The 16,788-nt window shown below is 31.9% G+C and overlaps 1 protein-coding gene across 5 annotated transcripts in view; it reads left to right on the forward strand.

The window, feature by feature from the left end:
- The window catches only part of Bx42 (Puff-specific protein Bx42), a 31,772-nt gene extending 16,157 nt beyond the window's left edge, over nucleotides 1–15,615 (forward strand). The window contains exons 7-14 of one of the 5 annotated variants that reach the window (XR_010843893.1): nucleotides 1,546–1,611; nucleotides 1,684–1,800; nucleotides 3,732–3,873; nucleotides 3,966–4,065; nucleotides 7,544–7,822; nucleotides 7,928–8,124; nucleotides 12,125–13,854; nucleotides 15,212–15,615. Coding sequence is in view for 4 of the 5 variants with exons in the window: in XM_014434854.2 (XP_014290340.1) it covers nucleotides 1,546–1,611; nucleotides 1,684–1,800; nucleotides 3,732–3,873; nucleotides 3,966–4,065; nucleotides 7,544–7,822; nucleotides 7,928–8,123 (900 nt within the window). In the remaining variant the exon portion in view is untranslated. Of the gene's footprint in view, nucleotides 1–1,545; nucleotides 1,612–1,683; nucleotides 1,801–3,731; nucleotides 3,874–3,965; nucleotides 4,066–7,543; nucleotides 7,823–7,927; nucleotides 8,125–8,741; nucleotides 9,363–12,124 lie in introns of those variants that run through there. The other 4 variants (XM_014434854.2, XM_014434853.2, XM_014434852.3 and 1 more) reach the window with 4 other exon arrangements.
- Nucleotides 15,616–16,788: the final 1,173 nt, after the last annotated feature.

Consider the following 16,788-nt stretch of genomic DNA (forward strand, 5'->3'; position numbering starts at 1 on the left):
GTTTTCTCAAAGAAATTGGCGAACACTTCAGCTTTTTTGGCGTCACTGGTGATGAATTCATCGTTGTCTATTAGACTTTTTTTTCATGTTTATTCAAGAGACGTCGCATAGCCTTCCATAATGGATGGTCCTTTGGGTCTAAATTTTTCACATATCCCTGATATTTAGAATACGCCCATTCATCCAGATCCTTTTTAGTTTCATGTTTGAGGTGGTTCCATTTATTTTTGTGAACTGGGTTTCTAGTGTGCTGTCTATCCACTGTCTCCTTGCATGTATTGAATCAAATTTTATTGAAAAAAGAAAGATTCATCTAGACTACAATTAAAATTGAAAAAACATAGTTACAAGCAATTTTCAATGTTAATAGTTTCCTATGAGATATCTTTACTTCTAGGAAAAAAAATTGAAACCATATGGAGATAGAGATTATGCCATTAAGCCAAATTTTAAAAATCTTAATTAAACATACAAAAAGATCCAAAATACTTAAGTAAAAAAATATCTCTATTAGAATACATTACCGTGAAATACAGTTATTTAGAAAATTTACAAGATGTGAGCTTGTAGGTAATAGCCAAGCATTTGATTTGCAAATATTTTTGTATTGTGTTGGACAAAAGTTGCAACAACAAATCATTTGGTTAGTTGTCTGTTTACATTTCTATGGTCAATAGGAATATTCATACATTTAAAGAGTTCCTTGACCTCTGTGAGCTGTGATCAATGGCTATAGGAGAGTGTATATTTGAAGAGCTAGAAATCACTGTTGAAATTCTGGATTTTCTTTTTAGGAAGTATGATTATATTGATTTTTACTAACTGTTGATGTTAAAAAACTTCCAAAGATGAATATAATCTATTCTATATTTTACTTCATTGTTGTACAATGTTTCGGGACAATTGTCCCATATTCATGCACCTTTACAATCCGAAAAATAAATTACTCTTATCAACAATTTTCATTCATGTCATATATGTATGTGTTGTATGAATCCTTGTTAATGTATTTACCCCATACTTGTCATATTTTCAATTTCACTATTGAAATCATGTCATTCATAATTGTTGAAAGAAGAATCTTAGACTGCTAGAAATTATCCAGCATTTGCTTTGATGGAGTTCCTACTGAAGTCGGTAAAATCAAGGGTTATATTGCAATTTTGCCAAAATATTTGAAAATAGCATTTCTAAAATACCACTGCATTATTCATCAAGAGCAAAGGAACTGGAATTATCTATCTTCTGTCCAAAAACCAGGCGTTAACTAGATCAAAAACTTAGAGGATGAATGTGCCTCGAATTTTTTTTAGACCAATGGCAAGCCATAAATTTTTTAATCTAGTAAGGGTGTCCCGAAATCTTTTTAGCCTAACAAGAGTGTCTCAGTAAAAATGATTGAAATCCGTTGATGTAGATGATCTATATTATTATGCATTCCAAAATGAGTGCATAGGCTGATATTAGATGAATTAACTTTAATATTAATAATTCAATATTTTGTTAACAGAAATTTTGTTGATCTAACTTAGTTATGTGTTTTAGGTTACTGTAAAGGAGCAGAAAGAGTGGAAAATCCCTCCTTGTATTTCAAATTGGAAAAACGCTAAGGTAACTGTTTGTTTAAGAAGATGTGGAATTATGTTTCCTAAACACAATTTATCTAATTCTCAAACATTTTAGGGGTATACAATACCTTTAGATAAAAGGCTTGCTGCAGATGGAAGAGGACTGCAACAAGTTCACATTAATGAAAACTTTGCCAAACTTGCTGAAGCTTTGTATATAGCTGATAGGAAGGTAATTACCTATTTAGTTTTATTTTTTAAATTTTATTTATAACTAGTTGAGTTTACATTCTTCACTTGTGATATGATCTTATTTTTATTTGTGTGTAAATTAATTATTGATTTTCGGAGCTCAATCCAATAATTACTGCATTTTTTCTTTTGTTAGCCTTTTTGGTCTACTGTTTGTACAGTAATATTTTTTGCAGGATCCTTTCCTTACCTCCAGGCCTATTCCTGTATCTGAAAGTATCTTTCTTTTAAAAGCACTCATATGTTAAGGTTATGGTTAAGTAGTTCCAAAATTGTACATCAATAACAGGAATTTTTAGTAAAATCTCTTTTGAATTTTTCATTGTAAAAAAAAATAATAATATTTTAATTGGTATCTTATTACATTTTTTCTATGTCAGAAATTTTGCATTTAGTCTCCAAGTCTTTATCTGAAGTTACATTTTGATTTTGAACCTCATATTTTTGTTATGGAAGATTAGTAAGCTCTAATTCTAGTTTAGTCATGTAGATATGGCTGTAAGTCTGCTTACCAATGATTAACATGAAACTTAGATGTCACCTTGCATTTACTAATAAGCTACAACTTAACAATTTCTTTTTTTATCTTTTCCCCCTGCCTGGTCATTTCTGACATACAGGAGGTTATCTATAGGTAACTATCCTAACCAAAGTGGGAGGATCAAGTTTTCATTCTGTGGGAGAGAAAAAAAATAAAGGTCCCTCACTCCCCCACAGGCCGGATTCAAACTGGCGCTGCTGCTGATACGAAGTTGCTAAGTTGATACTTCAATTCCCCTGGATGCAACCAACTCCATCTTTACAAATTCACCTCCCCTCTGATTTCTTTTAATGTAAACTCTAATTATGCTTATAAATAACCCCATTTTTATTTTACTCGACTTGATAAGTCTAGGTTGCATTAAAAGTATATTCATTAAGAACAATGATATATCTTGGCAAGAAAGACAAGGAGTCCTGGGACAACTACAATGCATAAAGCATAAAGCTGCTAATAAAATATTAGGATCAACAAAAAGAGATTTCCTAAAACAGACTCACAAATATTGAAGAAAACTGGCAAACCGGAAACAATTTTGAATTCTATACTGCCATTCAATGGCTGAAATACTTAGATGAAAGACAAAAATGGAAAGATAACAGCAGTTGAAGAACAAATGTTGGATATATGGAAGGGCTATTTCGAATAACTCCGGCTAACTGGATGAAATTGTGGATGTGGACCTGGAACAGGATCTACTTGATGTGCAGAGGGCATTTAATAGATTAAAATGATAAAAAAACCTCGAAAGCGTAGTAACTTCTATTAATTAATCCAAAAAAGTATGATGAATGAAAGTTGTGTGATACATGCTCTGCATCAGATTTTTTTGTAAGTACTCATAAATAACGTATTAATTAATGCAAAACTATGTTGTGTCTCAAAAAGCTTCAGAAGCACCCTAACTTGCTGAGCTCTGTATAAATATAATGTATAATTACTAAATTCTTGAAAGTCTGAAACAAAACAGTCATAGCTAAATTCCTTACTCTGTATTCATTTAGTGGTGGACTGGGGCAGGCTTAAGGGGATAGTAAATATTTTACCACAGGTTCCCATTGGTATTGAACCTATTTATCTTTTTTTTTTTTTTATTAAATAAATTGAAGGGGTAAGTAGATGAAGGGGGTAGGTGCTTGCTAATATGAGGATACTCTAACCTCCAAATCCAGTTAATAACTGAGATACCTAGATGTGGAAGGAGCTATGTACATTTCAAAACATAACAAGCTCTAACATAAAAAAAGTAAACCTTGTTTTCTTAAAATTTACTGTTTGTAACTAAACCCTTCATCCATTTACCACTTCAATTCAAATTAAACTTTAGCAAATTATGAAATTAGAGGAATCACTGATTGGTTTCCTTTTAGGCACGAGAAGCTGTTGAAATGAGGGCGCAACTTGAAAAGAAATTAGCTCAGAAAGAAAAGGAAAAGAAAGAAGAGCATTTGCGACAACTTGCTCAGAAAGCTAGGGAAGAAAGAGCTGGGATCAGAACTCTTGCAAACCATGGTATGAAAATTTATCACTTTTTCATTATTAAAGATGTAAAACTTAAGTATTTTTATTTGTATATTTCTAACAACTCTTTTGTTTTATTCAAGAAAAAGATGAAGAAGCCAGAGAAAGAGATCAGCTAAGGTTTGAAAGGCATAAGGACCGAGCTAGAGAACGAAATTTGGCTAGAGCTGCTCCAGACAAAAGGTTAGCTGTCTCAAGTATTATTATTTTAATATTGCTTGGATTTTTTTTTTTGTTGACCAACTTAGGTTTATGATATCAATTATATTAAGTTACTGTGTTTACAATACTAATTTACCTACTCATAGTTCTAGAATGAAGTTGGCTATTTCTCCAAAGTTTTTTTTTTTAGATAATTTCATTATTACATCAAAGCCAAACATGCTAGTTTCATTTCAGATTGAACCTCACTGACTATGATTGAATTGTTATTATTTAGTGTGTATAGATAAATCACCAGAATTGATGATGATCATCGTGTGTTCGTCTCAGCTGTTTATGTCAGAGTAAAGTCTTCAACGAGTAGATGAGGAGGAATAGAGCGACGGCCTTTATATTTGTGGGCTGTAGCCAGGCATTCGATAGTGTATTACATCCGGTTCTACTCTGCCGACTGGAGAAGTTCAAGTTCTCCGTCGTCCTATGCCGATTAATCATAAGCTACCTGAGTAGAAGGCCTAAAAGGGCTCTCCCTTGCACAGGAAGCTTCTACCACCATTATAGCAACTTTGAAGAAAGATAGCATCAGGGTGAACCCATCTTAAGACTGACCCTATTGTCATATCTTTTCAGAAAGGCAAAAAGAGTTGCCTTAAAGATTCCTGTTACAGTTGCCATGGTGAAAGAAAAACACAAGCGTATGTTCAGACGAGTGGGATTTGTTTTTTGTGAAGGTGACAGTTTGATTTTAGAACACGTATGTTCAGATGAGTGGGTTTTGGCTTTGTGAAGGTGACAGTTTGATTTTGGAACTCGTTACGATTGTTCAATGTGAAGTGGTAATAGTTTAAAGGCCCTATCTTTACTGTTTGAACCGAAATAGCACCATATGAGAAATGTCATCGTGTTTTGTTTTTTTCGAAAGTATGGTGTTCTACTTCAATGGACGGTCATTAACACTAAAAGTGAGGAGAGGATACAGTGCAGTGACGTCTCTTCAGCATGTCCTGGATAAGAGAGTTGTAGTAGCAGGTGTCATCCTAAAACTTCTGGTGAAGGTGAGACAGAAAGGAAATATCGGACAACCTTATGTTCTGCCAGGAATGCACCCAAGGACTATGTGGGGTTTGAAATAAATTTTATTTTATATTCACTTTTTTACTCTTTTGGATAATAATGTAAATATTGTTATTATGGTTAAGCATTTAAGTTAAGGTTAAGTTAACCTATAAGTTTTAATTGTTTTATTAATTGATAAGAATTCTTTTTTTTTTCTTTTTCATTCTGTGTACATATATTTCTTCTTATTATTAAACTTTTGTACATATAGTTCTGCTGTTCTTTCTCTGCTTTCAACTTGTTAATTTACTTATGTTGTTTTGTTGTTGTTCACGGAATATTACGATAATTCAACAGGTGAGTAGGTAACACCCCTAGGTTTTCTGTTATCTACATGTAAAGGCATTCGCCAGTGGTCATAATTCAACAATTGTTAATTTAGGGGTATATTTTAGTTATTATATTGTGGGCATAATGCTTCGGGGTTTTCGATATTTCCAAGGAAAAAATAATGTGGTGCCTAAGGAGTAATTTATTCTTTATTGTTTTGTCTTTTTTTTCCTTTTGCGATTATATTTATTTATTTTTTTTATTTTCCTTTAACTCTCCCCCTTCTCCGCTGATCGTGGACAACTATAAACGATAAACATATAACTAAGGATAAATCAAAATTTGCGGTTATAATTTGTAGTGGATGATCAGTGGCGGAAGGTCCCTAATTCCATCCTCTGCCTTGGTGTGACTCTAGATCGTCATCTCACATTCTCCAATCATGCCAAGAAGAGCTTCAAGCTGGCCTGACTTAAATTGTATAGGCTACACCATCTGCTCGCTTCACCACAACTTTCACTGCACCTGAAGGTTCAGATCTACAAGGCAATTATCAGACCAACTCTGTTTCATGGTGCACCTTTAATGAGACATCTCTACAAAACTATGTTGAACAGACTGCAGAGTTTCCAGGGATCTGTTCTTTGATGTATTGTCAGGGGAACCAAGCTGCAGAGGGCCAAGAACAGTGTCATCCGTGAAGAACTCTAACTCCCCACTGTGCCGGAGTTCATAAGTCGACGGCACATCAAATTTTTTTTTTCTGCTCTAACCCTCTGTTTCGTGAAATTACGCCTCCACCAAGACCTTGGAGGTGGCAGTGCACTGTCCCCTTAGTTGACGTCCTCAACAAGGGAAGAGCTTTGTACTTAGCGGAACATCCCTCCCAGTTCCAATAATCCACTGGTGTTAGCTACAAAATATTAACTACCTCAACTGGACCCTGCAACTAACCCTATAATGCCACTAAGGAGTATGTAGTAGTGTCCTGTTTTTGAACACACTTTGCAATTTGGACAAATTGTGCAAAGTACCTGGGTGTTGGTCTGGATAATCGTTTTTCATTGTCAAAGCATGTTACAAGATCATGCAATCAGGGTGAGTAGTGAATGATATTGCTGAAAGATTGGTGGGGGTCAAGTGGTGCGCATCACAAAAGTCCTCTCTATTGCATATAAAAGAGATGTGTGACCTTCAATAGAATATGGTGCTAAACATCATGGAACATCAGAATCAACCCTGGCCAAACTTACCTTAATCCTGAATAAAGCACTTCAATTAATCCTAAGAGCTCCCAAATCCACCCTGTTGCTGCTATAGAAGTCCAGAGTGGGGTCGAACCTCTCCTAGAGCAAAGAGATGCAGCTGCTTATAAGTTCTAAGAACATCTAACTACATGTTACAGGAAGCAATACCAGCCTGCTTCTGAAAGACAAGCAACGCAACGTAATTTCCCATCGAAGGTTAGAGAAATCCCATATTCTGACATCAGGAGACCTGCTTAGAAGACACAGTGTGGCCTGCTTTAGAATGCCAAAACATTAGAATCTGACAAAACATCTGTTCAAAATTAGTGTTTTTGAGAGCCTACTCTGCAATCTTTGCCTGTTCGAAGAAGTGATGTCAGCACACTTGGTCCATTATTACAAGAGAAAAAATAATTTCTTTCAAGAGGAGACTATTTGGGTGAATAAAAGTAAATTATATAGGGCTGCACAAGGACGGATGGCGGAAGGTCCTCTTATTTTGGTGTAAAAAAATAAAAAAGCTCATTTGGAAAATTAGTACCTGAAAGTATTTCCTCAATGACAAATATTGAAATATCAGTTAAGAAACTAGTGAAGAATAATTTCAATTCTTAGTAAGGTGGTCAAATTAATATCGTGTATTTTGTTTAATTTATTAACTGATTTTGGTTTGTGTGCAGGGTTATTGTTATCATGAGAAATTGACTTTTTAGGTGGTACTAACATATTTATATTGCAATTGCATAACCTCTGTCTATAGATTTGAATTATTTCTAAGATTTGTTAACTAAACATTTTATTTATTATGTAAAATTACTCGTGACAACTATATATTCCAAAAATGATCATAGCTAATTTGTTTTTAGGTCTAAACTTGTAAAGGAAAGGGAAAGAGATATCAGCGAGCAAATTGCTCTCGGATTACCTGCTAAAACACAGCTTGTTGGCGAAGCTGCATTTGATCAACGGTTATTCAATACAACTAAAGGAATGGATTCTGGTTTTGGTGACGATGAATCATATAATGTCTATGACAAAGCTTGGCGAGAGTCAAATACTCTTTCTCAACATTTATACCGACCTACGAAGAATGTTGATAAAGATATGTATGGTGATGACCTTGATAAAATCATCAAAACTAATAGGTCAGTTATCATTGATTTTTTCATTGCATAATTGATATATATCTCCAGTTATATCAATAGTTTTATATATATATATATTAATAGTTACTATTAATACTCCTATAGATTTGTACCTGACAAAGAATTTAGTGGAACTGATCGTGGTGGGTCAAGTCGTGTTGGACCAGTTCAGTTTTACAAAGAAGAAGATGATCCATTTGGTTTGGATCAGTTCTTGACACAAGCTAAGAAAGCTCAAGGATCTTCAAAGCGAACTGCCAAGGATGATCGAAGGGAGGATAAAAGGCGAAGAAAAGATTAAGGTATAATATTCCATTCATTTGTAATTATTATATTTTAGAACTGTATTATTCCAAACTAATATAGTTTGACATATTAATCTAATAATTGACTATTAGTGTATTATAAATGTATTGAGGAATTAAGATGGGGTTCTGGTTAGAAGCAAATGTTAAAAAGGTGGAAGTAGTTTTAATATATTGATTTTATGTCAGATAATATCAAGTTTTCTGATTCCAAATTGAATTTTGGCGTGGAAAGTTGGGTAGAATGCCAAGTTTTTGCATTTTTTTCAGTTTCTGGCTCTTGACTTTTAAATGAACCACCCTACTGAAAACTTAATTGTACCATTAAACATAAATTTGGTACAAAAATACATAGTTGGAATGGACTATTCAAATACAACAGTTTTTACCAACTTTGCCAATAAATCCAATATTGTGACTTTAAAAAATTTCTATACCAGTGTTTGGTAGACTTGAGAGGTTGAAAAGCCAATTTCACCATTATAGGCATTGAAAAAAAATTAGTGATATTTTAATTAATAATATTCATAATATTGTTGATTAAATAACCAATATATCATTTATGTAAATAATGCTTTCAGATATATTAATAACTATTTTCTTGATTGTTATAGGTATATATTTTTTTGTTGGGCCTTGAAGATCAGTCAATGATAAAACTTTGTTTTGGCAACGTTTCGCAACTTTATTGTTTGCATAGTCATGCACTACAATGAGAAGTTTTTTTTATACTCTCCTCAAATAATTGCAACAAAACTACAAGTACATAGTGCAATCTCTGACTAATAAATATTACAATCAAAACATTGTTTAATAAAAATTACTTACAATTCTCAAATGCAATGTGTTCTATATTATGATCATACAGTAGAAGTCCATTAGTCCGGCATCCAACAGTCCGGAATGCCCGATAGTCCGGCATCGCTCCAGAAAATTGTAAAAATTTTGGTTTTCTCCAAAAGTGTGTCTTTAAAGCAAATAGAAACGCTCGAGAGCTATTCAGAAGTTTTCGGGATCATCCGGAAGCGCTCGGTATTGTTCAGAAACAATTAGTGGCCGGCTAGTCTCAACTGTCACAACAAATTCAGGTGTAGTGCAGCTCCGTTAATCAATCACGAAGCGTCTTCGCCATTTTTTTGTGCGTTGTTGTTTTGTGTCCTTTCACAACGGAGTAAACGTAACTTTTGAAACTGTTTATAAAAAAAAGTGATTTTCATTCTAACTGTACAGTGACCATGTTTTCAAAACCTAAGCCTTCGAGTTCAAAAGGAGAGAAACGAAAACACGTAACACTGACTCTCAATCAGAAACTAAAAATCATCAAACGGCTAGAAAAACGCGAGAATAGAAATGTTTTAATGAATGAGTATAATATTGGCTCATCAACTATTTATGACATTAAAAAACAAAAAGATGAACTAATGAAGTTTGCTTCTCAATCGGTAACAACTGAAAAATTGGCTTCTAGACAAACATTTAAAAAACCAAAACTGGAACAGCTAGATGGTGTATTGTTCAAATGGTTTAGTGCAGTACGTTCTGAAGAAAAGCCGGTAACAGGACCAATGATTGTTGAAAAGGCAAAAAAATTCGGCCAAGATTTAGGAGCTGCTGAAAGTAACTTTGTTGTATGTATTTTCATACTGTATTTGTAGTTTAATTATTAACCTAATTGTTCTTATAATTATCGCCCGATAGACCGGAATTTTCGGTAGTCCGGCACTGAGCCTGTCCCGAACGTGTCGGATTATCGGATTTCTACTGTATCATCTTTAGGTTTTGGTAAGAACTGAATCCATTTTTAAAAAGAAAGTAAGGTTTGTTTAGGTTTTCTCACCTATAACTTTATTTTTGCAAGTAATCAGTCTGTTATTTATATTTTGTCTGTTTTTATTTAATGTTGTTAATTGTGTCTTATATATTTATTAGGTTAGAATAACATGAATTTAAATTTTGTACATCCCATTTTTTATTGATGGCTCGATTCTTATATTTTTCTTTAGTGACCATTTCTTTTAAATTTGGCTTGAAGTTTTTTTTTTCCCAATGTATGTTTTTTGTTGCATCAAATTTGAATTTATGTCCTGTTTGTCTCAAAATTTGTAGTGAGAGCAGTTTACAAACCTGACCAAACTGATCTCACTCTACATTTTACAAACAGGATATAAATTCAAATATGATGCACTAAATATCGTACATTGGGAAAAAATAACTTCTAGCAAAATTTAAAACAAAATAATCTAAAAAAACTTTTTTTCTCATGACTATGCAAACAATAAAGTTGTGAAGCGTCCCCAGAACAAAGTTTTATCATTGACTGATCCTCAAGACCCACCAAAAAAAAAAATTATATATATAGTTACCAAAAACAGTGTGAAATGTGAAAAAATAAGTTCAAAATCATGAAAAATTAGTGTTAGATTGTAAGAGATGATGTCGAACAAGGATCGAAACTGATTTTATCTAATATTAGTAGTTTTCGCAGGCTACTAGAAATTCCTTGAGGTAATAAAAAGAAGTACAAAATGGTGTCCGAACACACTCAGTCCCAATGAAAACCTTTAGCCTCTCACAGCAGAAAAATAAATTGGCTGTGGGTCACACTCCGCCCCTTGAAATACCTCCAATCTCATTTTGCAGGAAAAATTAAATGGCAGAAGAAAGTTATAGTTTAAAAAGTGAGTACCTGGCCCTTCAGTGTGGATGAACAAACAATATACAAAATGGCGTCCGGGCTTTTCCCCTGATCAAACCATGCCTCATGCCTCTCAAATAACAGAAAAAAAGAAATGGCTGCCGGCCAAACTCAGCCCTACTAACACCTCAAATCACTTAAGTTGGTGGAAAACAAAATTCGAAAAGGCAGCTGAGAACTGGGAATACTGTGATTGGCTGATTAAATAGGGGTAGGGATCATAGAGGGGTACATGATTAAAAAGGGAGCATGACTTAATGCTTAAGGCCAGACCAAAGTTAAACATAGGAGTGACTTGAAGGTCACTTGATTGGTCTTGTGTGTGGTTAAGGTTAGGTCGACCTCAAAATTTAAATTTAAATCTTCTACCACCGGACACCTGGCTTCTGATCAGCTGCTGAAGGCAATGCAACCAGCTCACTCATTCTACTTTCATGTAATTAATGAATATTTGTCATAAGGAGTCAGAAAAGAAAACGATGGCTTTGGTTGCACCAAGTCATCATAAAGAGAACATTAAATGGGATGATAATACACAGCAATGTTACCAAATAATCAGCAGAATAAAACATAGGAAATAACTCAGAGAGTACCAATAGGAAGCTGCTGAAGTGTAAATGTCTTTTTAAACAAAGCTGTGTGGTAGCATGTGATGTCAAACTGCAAATGCTGTCTGGTTTTAATTCGGAAATTAAGCTAGATCAAGTAGAAAGACTAAATTTCCGAAACAGTCTAACAATATCCATATGACTCGACTATATTGTCAAAAAAAATTTTCTTTACAAAGGATAAAAGGTTTTATTATTTTAACTTGTTAATAGGTTTAGTAAGAAAGGGAATTTCATTTTTCATTCTTCCAACTTAATGTATATGGCTATATATAGTTGGTTAAATAAAAACTTTTTTTTTTTTCGACTTAATAAATAAGGGGTTGTGTGAGGGTTCAGAGGCCAAATGGAAAAGACACAAATAAAAAGTAGACTGCTTGTTTTTCGGAGGATCACTTCCCCTTTTGACTACCTTCTACTGTCTTTTCTGATACATTTTTCAATTGATTTTCTCCTAGTTTGAAATGAGTACATTCAATCTACTATATTGAACCAAGCTGTGAAACATGATGAATGGGGTTAAATTGTCAGTTGGACAGTAAAGAGGTTATTTTTATGCCATAATTAATAAAGGGATGGAGTCTATTCCATGACCTGGAAACACATGAAAAAATGTTAAGAATTATTAGATATACCAACATCATCTAGTTATAGTGAAGATATTCTGTTTACTCATGCATTCAGTTTTCAGTAGATCTAATGTACTCCCTGCCCTTTTTGGACAAGAAAAGATCGAGTTCTGCTACATTATAAAAAAAATAAGCAACTTACAAAGGTATTGGTTTGCACTGTGTGCAAGAAATACAATGGAGTCAACTGTGAACATGTTCCCGAATTGTAATATAAGGGGAAGGAAGACAAAATATATCCTGTGGATAGTTGAGGAGATAAATGCTGAAACTGATAAAAGGAAGAAGCTGTTATATTGATTGTAGAACAAAAACACTGATGATATTTCTGCTGATACTTCCACTAAAGACAATTCCAAAGCCACCAAAAAACCTGTTCTGTAAAAATGTCAAAAGCAAGTGTTATTTTCACTACCTATATTTAAATTATGTATGTAATTAATGATTTAAAGTTTTGATTAATAATATTGAATTTATTGTATTCATGTAATAATTTTTTATTTGTATTGGTTTCTCCAAATTTATTTTCCTATTTAGCATTTTACTCAAGAAATTAGTGAAATTTTCAATGAAAAATTATTTTTTCCCTATTTTATGAAAAACAGTTGTAGCAATAAAATTGGCTCAAATTACTGCAATATTATTTAAAAAATATACAAGTATAAGCACACACACATTATAAGATTTTGGAACGAAAAACGAAAAACTTAGCCATGATGAAATTTTGTGTGCAAAACATGTTCTCTCCATCTTACCAGACATATGTGGATCGAACTGAACAATCTAACCGGACTGTAGTACATGATTACGTTGATAGGAGCTGGCAATCTAGATAAATTTAGATTATTGGCAATTTAGATAGTTTTTGTATTAGCTGGACTTGATCCATTATTCTGGAGTTTTACATAATAATGTTTTTATCATTGCATTTGTCCATTTCAGTTTAAAAAAATTTTCATTTTGGCTCTTTAAGATACAAAAAGATTTTTTCTTTTGATATTTATTATAGGTGTCAATTTATAACTAGTCCATATTTCAAAAGAGTTGTTGATACATGAAAGTATTAATTGCTTTAAAGCTCTTAGCTGTTATATTGGTAAGTTACTTTACTCTAACCTTATCATTATTGTTTTAATTAGGCTAATCTTATGTACAATATTTTTCATGTGAAAAATATTGAACATTTGATTTCTCTTAAATTTATATTACTTTGTTGTTTATTTTTTCTTCCTTGTAACTTTGTTTAATGTTACAGTGGCAAAAGTTCAGTTCCAATTTCAGATAATTAAATTGGTGGATGTGGGTGGGGGTTTAAAATTGAATCTTGTCTAAACTGTCCGCCTTCCATTGGGGCTGTTAAAATCAGGATAAGTTTAATGTGTATGAATATATACAATATAATTATGAAACTGAAATAATAGAATATCATTTCAAACAATAGTGAAAATTAAACTTAACATATGTTTTCAATAAACTAAAATTAAAACAAAATAAAAAATGCTTTGAAAGTTAATGAATTAATGAAATAAAAATGAAGCAATTGAGAAATATACACAGTTTAAAATTTAACAATTTTCTGTGACTGTGCATTAGCCAAAAGATAATTATAAATATAAGAAATAAAAAACTGAAGTGTGTTGACTCACAGCGTAGGAAATAAAGTGGTTTCATGCTCTGCCCGCTATGAGGCTCTTAGGCATTGCGCCTGTAAGTAAGTCCTGCTGGGGAATAATGAAGTTGGAGCTGACGAACGTGATGAAACCTCATTGGAAGGGAGTTTTAGACTGTGCAAGATGTTAGTATACAATTCATTTTCTGTTTTTATTCGAAACTGTTTTAATCATAGTTCAATTCAAGGTGATTATTTTCACTTTTATATAACACACACACACCAAAACTAATTAATAATTTATTATAAACAAAAAAGGCTATTTTATATATATATATAAATTGTGTAGCCTATTTTTTTTTAGTTGTTTTTGTAGTTATTTATTAAATACAAAGCAAAATAATGTCAAGCCTATGTTCATGGTTACACATGTATAATCATGTGTTATTGGCCTCAGCAATTGATAAGAATGGCGTTGGTATTTGGTTATTTTTATATCCGAGATTTCCCAGAAAAGTAAAAATTATTTTATACTTATATTTTTTATCCAAAGCATTTATTTACATCAAATATAGATTACTAAGAAGTACTTCTAATCTTGACATTGTTATCCTTAGGATATACTTTAAAATTGTTATCCATCTTCACCTATCATAAAAATTGAACATGAGATTTAACGTTGAGCAGTTAACTATCTAAGAGATTGGTTTTGATCAAGAAGGAAATATGTCATCAGTGACTATTGAGAATAATTGTTAGTTTTGAATAACAAATTGTGACCCAATTGGTTTGAAATAATTTAGGAACTTGACAAAGATTTTTATGAGTTCAAAGCTTTATGTTTTCTGAAAAGTATAAATTGAAAAAATGAAAACTGTAACTTAGCAAGAAGAATATGGCATTGGTGGAAATAAGAACAGGAAAACTTTTCCCTTCACACTGACCCGATTAACAATTTAAGTTTGAATGACACATTAGTTTTATATTCATCAAAAAATTTCAATATTTATTTTCACAAGAACTATAATCAGCTTGCTAGGGTTTATCATTCTAACAAATAAGTTTCCATACTTAAAAGAGTTTCACATATTTTTTCATAATACAATTTATACATGAGTCTTATAAAATATTGTTGAAACAAAAAAAATAAATAAATAGATATTACTGAGTGTGTTTAGATATTAATTTACAGACATAAGTGTGTGTGTATGTATATGCATATATACTTAATAACCTAAAATGAAACATTAGGCCGGACACACTCGTTTGAGTATACCTGTGAGGTTTACCTGTTCAGATAAACTGGAATGCGTGTGTGCAGGCCTAACTGCACAGATGTAGCGACCTGATATCTTAACATCTATGCCTGGCTTTAGAATGATATCATAATTTTTTAATTTTCTCCCAAACAGCAAAAAATAAGTGCCCATTGACTCAGTTTGGTTATAAAGTAAATGTTCAATTATTTTAAAGCATTATTTTTCATCCATGTAGGTTTTATTTTATATTTTATCAGCATAATAATATCATTTTCTATTTTCAGGTCTTGCACCTCTGGTTATTAATCCTGGTTATTACCTTTACCATTACCTCTTTCTTTTTAATAAGTAGGATTTTATTAAATCCTATATATAGGGTTTTTATTGGTAAGATTTCATTTTAAAATAAAAAATAAATTTATTGCTTACTCAGCAAAAAAAAAAAAAAAAATGGTACCCACCCACCTAGCATTTTTTTTCAGCATCAAATATAAACTATTTATGGAAAGAAGAAGCATGGAGACTTCAGAATCTTATTAGACCTGTATATACTTTTATGTAAAATCAAAGTTATATAGCACCTTATTGTAATTTATGTAATTTTATTGGAATAAATTTATTCATTGTATATTTCATTTGGATTAGTGTTTTAATTTTGATATTAAATACTCAGTTTATTTTTTCTGTAGTTTATGTTATCTGATCATATTGCATGTCATTCTCAAAGTTCTCAAGTTTGAAAAAAAATTAAAACTTATTAGATTTTCTTATAAGCCTTCTTACTCCAAGATATCTCATTTGTTTTTAATTCTCAAACTATTTGTTGACAAAACCCAGCTCTAATTGAAATGGTATATATTTTTCTTATTAAATAAATATTTTCATGTTTATATATATCATGAAAAATAAAAACTCAAAATCTCGAACAAGAGACAGTCAATGAGCCAAGTCAATAATTACCCAGTTTTCTGGGAAAATATTTTTATTTTAATAACTTATGATATCTATATATATTTATTTAAATATATGTGAGTATTTTTTTAAATTCTAGAGCATTTTTGACATTGTACTCATTGCTGTTATTTTGTTTATTCAGAGCAGAATTCAGGAATTTTGACAAGGTTCAATTGGCCAATTTATGTTGTTTGTTTATTATGGGACGCAAATTGTTGTTCTCTTACTGCATGTTTATTAATTCATGTATCCTTGAGGGTGTGAAATCGCTTACTTGTAATTTTAAAAAATACTTGCAGAAATGGAAATAAATAATGAAGAAATATATATAGGTTTTGACGTTGAATCACTATTTACTAATGTACCTGTTCAAGACTGTTCTAAATTTATAAAAGTTAACTGGGATAAAATAAAAGATAATACATTAATAAAGGAAAAGAACATTTTAAACCATGTATCCTTGGAGTGTGAAATTGCTTACTTGTTATTTTAAAAAATACTTACAGGTGTAGAAATAAATAATGAAGAAATAGATATAAGTTTTGACGTTAAATCATTATTTACAAATGTACCAATTGAATACTTTTTAAAATTTATAGTAATTAACTGAGATAAAACAAAAGATAATACATCAATAAAGGAAAAGAACTTTTCCATAGAAGGATTAATATTGTGTACAAAATGCAATTATTTCAAATATAATGGAAAATACGCCTCTATACAAACCTTGAAGAAAAATCTGTCAACTACAAAACTGATGAAGATAATATCTCCCTCACTTAAAGACAAATATTAAACCTCATCAAACACACCCAACACTGCCTTTTTAGATTATTATGCTTTCCTGAACTATTGTGGACACCTAACAATTGCTTATTTTTACTTTCTATTTTCTCATTTTCATTAT

This window comes from Halyomorpha halys, unplaced genomic scaffold, assembly GCF_000696795.3.
Source record: "Halyomorpha halys isolate HHAL.00 unplaced genomic scaffold, Hhal_1.1 Scaffold1435.1, whole genome shotgun sequence".
Taxonomy (NCBI): domain Eukaryota; kingdom Metazoa; phylum Arthropoda; class Insecta; order Hemiptera; family Pentatomidae; genus Halyomorpha; species Halyomorpha halys.